The 10,829-nt window shown below is 40.3% G+C and overlaps 1 protein-coding gene across 1 annotated transcript in view; it reads right to left on the reverse strand.

The window, feature by feature from the left end:
* The window catches only part of npr2 (natriuretic peptide receptor 2), a 64,446-nt gene that overhangs the window by 25,447 nt on the left and 28,170 nt on the right, over window positions 1-10,829 (reverse strand). The window contains exons 7-10 of the mRNA XM_084572473.1: window positions 10,397-10,481; window positions 2,571-2,691; window positions 1,432-1,506; window positions 316-393 (exon numbers count right to left, since the gene is read on the reverse strand). Of these exons, the coding sequence (XP_084428599.1) occupies window positions 316-393; window positions 1,432-1,506; window positions 2,571-2,691; window positions 10,397-10,481 (359 nt within the window). The remainder of the gene's footprint in view (window positions 1-315; window positions 394-1,431; window positions 1,507-2,570; window positions 2,692-10,396; window positions 10,482-10,829) is intronic.

Consider the following 10,829-nt stretch of genomic DNA (forward strand, 5'->3'; position numbering starts at 1 on the left):
GCTGCAAAGCTTAATGAGTGATTAATAGGATTTTAAATTTTATTCATTAAGCAATTAGAAACCCATGAAAGGTTCTTAAAAGTGGAGTGGCGTGCTCTCTCCTCTGCATTTTGGACCATTTGCAGATGATTAAGTGCTTTTTCGGTATGTGTTCAGTAATTAGAAACACTCTTTTTTTTTTTTTTTCCTTGAAGAACATCAAAACAACAAAATGACAGTGTGTCTCATACTGAATGTTGTATAGGAATTTCGGCTATATAAGTAACACTGATCATTCATATCTCATCAGTACGAAGTAATCAAATCAGTCCTTACATGTTTGAGCTCCAGCAGAACTTGTCTTGTCAGCTCTATCCTCTTCTTGTTGACGTGCTTGATGGCCACCAGGTTCCCCTGTGTGCAACACGAGAGAAGTAGTGAAGCCAGCGAGAGCGTAAACACTGATGTAGAGCTCAGTTTATGCACAGTTTATATAATATAAAAAGAAGGTTTAGATGTAAATGAGATAGAAAAAAATAACAACAGCAGCACTGGCTATAAAAAGCCCAAACAAAAGCTGTGTGACTAAAGAGAGGAAACCATGAAGCATTCGGCAGAGAGAACCGCATCTCGCAGTACAGCCTTCAGGTACGTTTGGGCTCAGTCTGCCGCAGAAGAAGACTTGCATCTGTTGTTCGCTGAGTGAGGATCAGTAAGGAGTGGTGGGGTGAATTTCTCAGAGCCGCAGATGTGACAGACTGGACCGAAACGCTGTCGTAGCAACTGTGAGACAAAGCCAACTGTTTGTTTGTGACTCCATGTGGGAGATTTAAATTCTATTCAGTATGAAATACATAATAAAGAGCTGGTGACTGCTGCGTGTTTGAAAGTGGAAACATTTTGCGCCCCACTGGAGAATAAAAATGCTGTTTTCCGGCATTTGCAGGTTGTCGAGGCTCTTTCATGTCTCTGCGTTTTGTGCTTTGGTGTCGGATTTAAATCACCTCTGGCCAGTACAGAATTTGAGAAGTGTATCAGTCCCTCAGATAGAGTTGTTTGAGCTGCACCGTGACATCAGCATAAAGCTGACACATTCAGCTAAAAACAAAGAGAGTTATCTCATTATTCAGCAGCCTTTTATTGTCACATTTCCTCGCACCTCCTCCACCTTAAACGGGGAAAATTAACACCAGCAACAAGTTGATGACCATGTCCAGACTGCGAGGCGGTAGTGTAGAAACAGAGAAAAAAGAAGAAGGAGAAAAAAAAAAAAAAAAAAGAAGCAATATTGACGCATTCTGCAGCTCACATTAAAACCAACTACCTAAATTCGCCCACACGCTCTCTTCCTCTCTCCTCTCCAGCTCTTCGGCTTTCTCTGCTAGTGTGCTCATGTGTGGGCGGGAAAGGACTGCGCAGGAGTTGAAAATGTCAGAACTCGCTAAGCCTTACCTTAAAATAGCCCGTTTTTGCAAATAGCTGATATTTTCCATGGGCAGTTATCAAGGAGCCATAGCTGGAGCCTCTCTGAGACGGTGGAAAGGAGTAGTGAGAAGAAACAAATGTCAGTTAGTGTGCGTAGATTAAAGCAAACCTTAAATCTTGGTCAGTTAAGTCGTTCATCTATTGGCACACTTTATTCAAAATATATTTCCCTGCACAACGTGAAATTGCCTTTTGCTTATATTTGAGGAAGTGTTTTCTGCTTAAGTCCTTGGGCGAATGTCTGCAGTGCACACAGTGAATATAAAAAAAATCAAGTGGGCGCACTGCATACAGCCAGCCAGCCACAGTCAACTACACATTCATATAGAATGCATGTATTGGCAACACATGGCACACTGGAAAATACATCGGTTTGGAAAATGCCTGTGTTTTCCGCGCACACATTATCCCAGGAACTGGACCGAAAACCAGTAATGAAAAAGGTGTGCGCATGTGCTTTTCATGAACGCTTGCACGTGTGGGATGAAACACACACCCGAAGGAGATGCATTAGCCCTCAGACAACAGAACCCGATACCCAAAGAGCGGCGTGAGGTATTATATGTGTAGGGATAGGGGCCAGACGAGAGCTTATTTTAACAATCATTTAATATGCGTCTGCCACTGCAAACCCAGCCACCTTCTATAAACCACTGGGAAAGCTTTCAGGAATGTGTAAACTCACAAAGGATTTGGACTCTTCTCTCGGTGGCTGCAGATTTGCTTTTTTTAAGAAGCCCCACAAAATGCATTTTAATAAACAGCAGGGCACAGTGTGTAAACGGGGCGAAGCTCCGTACTTCAAACGTGTCAAATTAGCATTTTCGATTCCTGGTGGGTCCAGTTTTACAGCGGTGGCACGTCCAGAGCTGTATTTAAGCTGTGGACCCAGTGGTGAGTCTTTCCCACTTGAAAACATTAACAACTTGTGGGCCCCTGCAACACTGCTGGAATAAAATGCAATATGGAGCTCAGAATTATGAAAAAAAGTTCAGTGGCTGCCAGCTGTAATATGAGATTTTGTGGGTGTAGCCTCATTCACATGTTTCATATCGTTTGTTGTACATAAATCTGTGGTAACTGCAGCATTACTTGGGATCACCTACCTGTGAGAGGGTTAGTCGACTGCCAGCCCGTTTGTGGTATTTATTGGGACTCTCGAACTGAAGGTCCTCCCAACGAATCCTCCACAGCATTCCAGCCAGCTCCTTCTCCAGCTTCAGTTTCCTGCAAAAAGGAAAGAAAAAAAAAAAAAAAACAGGTGGTGAAATCAACAAGAACGTAGTAGCACGAAGAAGAGAAGGACTAACTCCAAGGAATGGATTGGGCTGGGGTTGCTGCAGAGCTCACACGAGCTGATGTTTTTACCACAAAGCTGTGACTGCGCTGGCTGGAATGAGAGAGATGGAGCCTTCAGAGGCAAGGTGGTCTGCCGACGCACGGTTTCATTTTAAGGAATTAGTGTGAGATTTTAAGTCATTTGGACTTAATCTAGCAAGTCACAAAATGGAAAGAGGTAAATCGCTCCAATTGCTCGGTTGCGTTTGATCTCCGTCTTCCTTGGTGGTATTTCCTGAGACAGCAGTCTCAAATCTGATTACAAAATGCTTCACGTCTAGCAAATATTTAACACGCTTGTTCATGCGTGCAGGCTTGTGTTTTTTAAGATCTACTTATTGAAGTTTGGTAAAGCGGTGAAATATTGTCCAGGGACGTGTATTTATTGCCTTTGACTAAGGGCTCTTTCTTTCAAGCTAATTCTGAAATATGGAGTTACATTCAAGAGAAAATAACCATACTGTAGTTTAATGAAATCATTAATCATGAACTTCATTTAAACAGATACTGGTCAAATAAAGAGCTCATAATGAAGAGATTTAAAAGGATGAGTTGACTGAATGTCATGCTGAACACTCACTCCCCCCATCTTCGTTCTACTTTAACTAAACTCGCTTCTGTCTCCTTGAAGTAAAGGTACACGATGGAGATCTGTTCTGATGACTCACGGGTCTTTGCTTCTGAGAAAAAAATAAAAGACAGCTTACAATGATTACAATCCACTTCAATTCTCACTCCCACTCTCGCTATTTTTAACCAGCTCAAAGAGAGTGGACTCACATGTCCTAACCTTATCTCAGCGCTAGCACAGGCACGAAAATAGTTCTCAGCTCAAGGACTGCAAAAATAACGGTTTCATCAAATGACCTGACTAGACCAGTTAAACACATCTGTACGATTAGTGGGAAGAGTGTAACAGTAAATGTCACTTACAGTATTTTATGATTGCTTTGGCTCAGACCTAACTTAACAGTTGTATCGACAACAAAGCATCATCAGATTATCGTCGCCATTATCAAATAGTATTCTTCAAACTAATTGTCATCACAGCAATTTGCAATGGTCATTTCCTCAAACATTTTATAAATAGCAACAAGACGGCCTTAGCCTTTGTAATCATGAAGAGAATCAATGCATCAGCTGTGAGCTGATCAGCAGTTATGCTGCAATCTAGCCTTACCCGGGTAATGTTAAGATAATGGAGTGGAATAGTCTGTGTGCTATGTCCCATAATCATTTAAAAAGCACCAGCCACTAAATACCATGCAATCATTAGCTGCTGATTTAAATTCACAATACTCTGACTAGGCATGTGATTTAGTGATTAGAAATAGGAGTTTTTATTTGTTTGCATGCTGGACTCTGGTATACCTAGGTATAAAAACTGAAATGTAAAAGTTAATGGACGTGAAACAATCTATAGGTTTCCTAATTCACTCTGCACAGTTTCTTTCTCCACATCAAGAATGAGTTATTCAAGTCCTCGTGTCCTTTCGTGTTGGGAATCTGCTGATACTGTTCCTATACTTTTATTCGTTAAAATACGGATTAACACAATACAGCTGCATCCTGCTCTACTTGAGCTGCAGCTTGCTTCAAATACCGAATCCTGGTGCAAAAAAATGTTTAAGCTTTGGTTACCGATACGATATGAACGTCCCTTTAACTGGGAGGATATCTCCTAAAATTACAGCGATACAATGTTAGAGAGAAGATACGTCATTGGTTGTAGCTGAGTAGGCAGCTGGCAGAGATCACAACAGACAGGTTTCATGTTGGCCTGTCTGTTGCGATTTCCCTCACACAAACTTAAACCTGGCCTTAGTCCAACCAGTGTAACCACAGCCAACTTCAGCACCAACCTAAACAATGATAAAGGTTGGACTAAAGGAAACACAACAATAGCTGGAAGGCTTTTTACACGCCATGTTAGTGGAAACACAGTGGTTGCCATAGTATTTTCTATTCTGAAATGTTCCTGTGGCGCATCATGAAATGGTTCCAGCCTAACTATGGTGCTGACATTGGAAACAGTAGATTGCTACGTTTCTTTAACAGTGTTTTAGCAGGTAGCAGGTCTCATAGCCCCATTTAATGATTCAAATAGAGCTACTGAATAATGTGTTATTATAAAGTTAATCAAATTTCAGAAGAACAAGAAGGCCAATTAGTTTATGGTCTGTGTTTCTGTTTACGCAGCGGTCAACAGGGATTGGTGGCGCCATCAAAGTCAACAGTGTGTGGGTTAAATTTCAGGTTGGTTGGACTATGCTCCATTTAGAGCATTAGAGACATTACATTACAATACACCACATACACAATAATGAGGTCACAAGTGCGTAAGCAGGTTTTCCATAACCATGTGGGTACACCGTAACCACTTAAAGCAACTTGTAATATTAATGGCAAGTACCAGTGTCTCTAACTATACCTAGGTCTGCGGCAACATCTATCCTTAAGATTAGGTTTAGACGTCTCTAGTTGTGTTGTGCTACGTCAATTTTGTGGGTTGGACCCGCACCAAGGGGTCATTTCGTATGGATGACCCTTGCTCATGGGCCTCCTCTCAACCAGGTTTGGATTTGAACTGGACGTCGCCCAGCTTTGACGGTCATGCGCCGCCATCGTAAACGGAATTTAATCCTTTGATAAGGACATTTAAATGTCATTCAATTGACTGCCGATAAAACAGTCAGGGGCATAAAGAGAAAAGTAGAAAGCCTGGACTCAACAGTGCAAATGGACAGGCTGGGAGTAGAAGCTGAAAGTTTAATCTGGTAAATATTTAGAGATACACTGCAGACAGTGGTCTGAAGGGACAGGTAGAGAATGCAGATGCACCATAGTTGAGTCAAGTGAAGGATGGTCATACAGTACATTGAGTAGAGGAATGTATGACACATGGCTGCTGACTGAAAGTACTACTGATGAGGTTAGGATAAGAGGGAGGTTATTTTAGTATTTCTTTTTGTGTCAAAATGTTGTTCCAAATGATGCACATATGAGATTAAGTCAGTTTCCTGTCTTATATTATGGGTGTACGAATTGAAGCAGATACGGATGGAGTGGTTCCACAGTGGCAAACAACCTCTGAATGCCTGCATAGTGGACCAGAGTAATTCAACTCAAAATTTTCTTGTCAATAATAATCTTTTTGACATGGTTTGAGGGTTATTTTTGAGTATCAGGCTGACTGGCAGACACCACAGGTAGGAAGAGGCACTCCAGCAAATCAACACATCTGGGCCAAATGTCTCAGGAGCTGCTGTTTCTTGACACATAACGATTTACAGCAAAAACACATTCAAAACTAGAATTTCACGGTTTTGGAAGAGAGTATTAGTCTGGTTTTGCTTGATTGTTTGTTTGTTTTTTTTTTGTTTTTTTTTTTCGTAAACTGATCCATTTTCAGTCTGAAACACTTGGAAATGAAAAATGAGCAGAGCCCGCACATTCCAAGCCAATCTTAAAGGTGTAAAGCACTTCCAGATGGCTGCAGGAAATTATTGCAGCGTTTGCATATCACCACGTTTTACCCTTTCCCCGAACCCTCACAGTTGGCCCCAAATGTGGCTCCTTTTTTCCTCTTGCCACTTTTTCACCAGGACAGACTGTGTTTCTGATGCTTGTTTGCGTCCACTGACACTCCAGGCCGTGCCTATGCACAAGCATTTTGAGAGCAGGAAACACCATTAAACCACCAGTGCCCTCCAGCACCATCTACCAACACCAAAAAAAGGTAGTTTTCTATTTAAAGAGCCTCGTTTAGAGACCTCTGGCAGCCAGAGGGGCAAAGTGTGGAGCTCCACAGTGGGCCTATTGTTTCATACGTCCCATTTGTGAATACCTCTGCTGGACCAGCCCCTCCATTAAAACAACAGAGCCACTGCTGCTCTGCTCAACATCCCCTCACACGGCTGCCGCTCAATCGGCTCCAGAAGCAGCCGTACCATCCAGCTGCTTGCATCTAAATTCCCGCAGGTCAAAATTAAACAACTTCATGAAAAATTTGTGAGCATTATTTTATTTTGCCCAACAAGCCAGTTGGTCTGTTTTCCAGTCCTAAAATGTTGATTTTTTTATGGAGTAAGCAAGGCCCTGTTCAGACCCCGCATTAACATCTGTGCATCCGAACGCAAGTGTCCACAGGTGTGAACACACTGAGGGTGCATTTGAGTGATTCGATTTCAGAGCACATTTGGAGGTGATTTGGAACGCATTTGAACACATTCCTTTGGTAGTGTGAACACAAAATGCATCTTGGGTCACAATACAAACCACTCACTCAACAGTTGTTCGCAGTGTTTTGCCTCATTCATACAGAAAAAAACACACAACTGCTATCATAAATGATTACCTGAAAAAGAAAAAGCAGTGCATTTTAAGTGATCGTTATAATATACCTTACAGTATCTGGTCCTTGTAGCTGTTATTTAAATAATAAATAAATCTAAATGAAAAATAACAAATGAAATAATGTGGTTAATTATTAAAGTTTTGTGCAGGTCTCTAAAATAATTTATGTCAGGAGATCAACGCATGTGCTTTCAATGAATGAGACTTCAGAGCTTGTTCCAAAATATGTATCATTTCCCCAAGTCATGACATATAGCTGTTCATGGTTCCATTTGAGACAGCTGTTACAATATTCAGCTAATCAACCAATTTTTGTCTGTGTTTACTTGAATACAGGGAGCATAACAGTGATCGGACCTCAAGATCCGGCAGGGCCAGCTGTGACCGCAGGTATTTAAAGCTTGCCTTCTGCGATCGGTTTGCCTGTGCTGGATATTAATCTAAGTAGAGTGTCTCATTTCTCATTTCATATTAACTAAATGGTTCGTTGCCGTGCAAAGACAAAATGTTGCTGTACAAAGCAAAACAAGGAAGCAGATGATTCAATACAATCGTCTCTTTTTATTAAATGACATATTCTACTGTGTTCATTTGACGCTGTCTAAATCATTCAAGCAGAGTCCATTTTCTAATGCAAAATATAGCAGTAATTTCACAGCACATGGCCTCCTCATGTTCTGCCCTAGATTTAAACTAAACAAGATTTAAATTACCCAAATCTATATTCCCCTAAAAATTGTATGTATAAAATATATGATGGATAAAATACTTTGTTATATGTTTTTGAAAACTAAATATACAATCTTTAGATATTATATATTTCTATATATTGTCTTAATAAAATATAAAAATTAAATATTAAAATCTTGTGTAAATTACAGCTTAAGACTTAGAAACTGTTGATAACTCTCTGATTTGAGTGTACCTACTGACAGTGACAAAACCTTTTAAACATTTTAGTGGTGTTATTATAGGTGAAGTACTGAAAACGGAGGCCTCTCAGCAGCTGGTTGGTCTTTAAGACAGCTGTAAACAGCTCTGCTGTTCGCCTCTCTGTCCATCAGCAAAGCTCCACTGGTGTCTGGAAAAACAGGAAGTGATTTGTTAGTCTCCGGTATCAAACACCGACGACACAGAAAGAGCTTTGGTGTACTTTACGCAGAAGGTTTACATTTGCAGTTTCATAGACTTGGGCGGCATTACGTCGCCGACAAAATCCATTAAAGGACAACATATTCAGGTCTGTGCAAAACAGATTTCCATTCATAAAACTGCCATTTAGTAAATGAATCTAAATATATTTGGGCAAGAGCAGAAAGTTCAAAACTGTGGGTCAGGACCAAAAATGTATCACAGAGTTCCCTTGTTAGGTTCCCATAACAGAAATAGTCATTGCCAGAAGTTCCTAAACGTTAAACAACAACAAAAAAAAAGAAAGAAAGAAAGAAAGAAAAGACAGAAAGGAAAGAAACGTACCAGCCAAGAGTCCAGGAAAAACTAGCTAGCTAGTTTGGAAACCATGCTGTATTTGCTGAATTGTGAGCTGAAAAAAAAAACAAAAAAGAAAACAGAGAAGATGATGTTATTTATTTATTTATTTTCAGAATAAGAGCACATTTTGTGTCTAATTATCTGGTAGTTATTTAAAATTGGGCATGATTAACTCAGATTCAGGTTCAGTGGATTTACCTCAGGTGGATAGCTGCTCCTCCGTCTTTCTTCCACCATTCCTCTCATCAAAATCCATTCTGATTGGCTGGTGATTAACACTCGTTTGTGTTAATGGTCAGTATTAGAAAATGAATCAGATTACCAGTGTGATTTGTTAGTTAGGGCCGTGTAGTGGAGTACAAACCAGCTCTTTTTAAAAGAAAAATCAATGAGCATATTAGTGGAGAACATCATTAACTGCTCACGCAAAGACACCTTTGAAGAAGTGGTGAAAGAGGGAAAAATAGAAACATGAAATTGCTTTCATTACATGCAGATATTACCCATGGCATTAACCAGGGTCTACAAATCCTTCCAGTAACTTAATTACGCGGGACATGCATGATTTACTTCTTATGTAATTAAATGAGGCTAATGCTACAACATAAAGGTGTACACTGTGCCACCGGGGACAGTGTAACGATTTCATTTGAATTTATTTTTACAGCTAAATGCAGAGCACAAAGTTTTAACCATTAGGAAAGCAGCAGGCAATTATTTTATCTTAAACGCACCACTGAAATAAACTGCTGGGGGGGCGGCAATTAACAATTAAACACGAATACTTACTGAAACACTTAATTACATAATGTCAGGTCTATTTAGCTTGTTTTTTACTTCAGACTACAGTAGATACCATACATAACGCACAAGCGGTCCATGCACAGACGTCACTATGATGCCGTAACCTGATGTTGTCCAGTTCTTGGAAGAAAATGAGCTTGTGTTTTTTCCATGGGTGTGTGTGTGTACGTGTGTGAGATGCTGAACCGCACAATTATCACAATCAAAGTCACACCGAAAAATCAAGTAAGTAAATGCGGCATGAATAGTGCATTTGAAATACTGAGGGCATGGGTGCACATTTGTTTTGAATGAACAAGAAACAACAACAACAAAAAAACAACTTAATTAAATGGAGCATGTCTTCAGAATCTATCCTGAGTCCGGATACACATTTTATTTATTTATCTAGCTAATAACAGCCACAATTACGCTCGACTCTTGTTGAGTAAAGGTTTATTTCTAAGTCTTGTTTATGATTACAAAAGCCCCTAAAATTTAAGACAGCCTACAAACAGACACGCAATTATTTGAGAGAAGCACAAAAATAAGCAGACTAATGTTTTCCACCTGACATCAGCGGTGAATTATTAAAATAGGTGGCATTTAGCTCTAATCCAGTGCAAAGCAAAGAAATCTAATGAACACACTAATGATCATTAAGTGAGAGTAGCTGTAAGCATGTGTGGGGCCAGTAAATGAGCTCACTTGGCAGCTTAAATACACTTCACCACTGCTTAATGCTGTCACCTGCTGAGCCGTTGCTATAGCAACAATTGTGTAAATACCACCCCTAGACCCTATAGCAGCGTGATCCATAAATCCCGCTTCAAACACAGTCTCTCACTCGCTCTCACTCTTTTCCTTCTGTCTTTGTGAAGTAAAAGGATCGTCTCTGCGTTTCTGCTGTTTGAGCTAAAGGCAGCACAGGCAGGAAGCGTCGGCTCAGTGCGATCAAACTCACCTGTAAATGAGGAAACTGGAGATTCCAAAAATGATGAGCGCTAAGCCGGAACCCACAGCTACAATACCCAGAACTGGCAGATGACCTGGAAAAACAGGAGACAGAGAGAAAAAAACAAAAAAAAGGATCACGCACTTGGATGTCTCTCATATGTTCAACAGATGTCCACATTCATATCTTTGGAAACGATGTGTGCCGTGAAAAACACAGCTGTGACTTCCTGCAGTCTGTCAGATGACAAACACTGGCAACAATTTCCCACAATTACACAGCTCAGACACTCCTGATGTATATTTTAAACTTTAATGGGGACTAATTATACCACCTGCTGTAAATCACGGTGAAAGCCGATAGTCTTGATTAGAGTAATATAATTTCTATCTCCCATCAACATCACAAAATGTTTCACTTCACTGCAGCTAAAGTTATTCAT

This window comes from Chelon labrosus, assembly GCF_963514085.1.
Source record: "Chelon labrosus genome assembly, chromosome: 22".
Classification (NCBI taxonomy): Eukaryota; Metazoa; Chordata; class Actinopteri; order Mugiliformes; family Mugilidae; genus Chelon; species Chelon labrosus.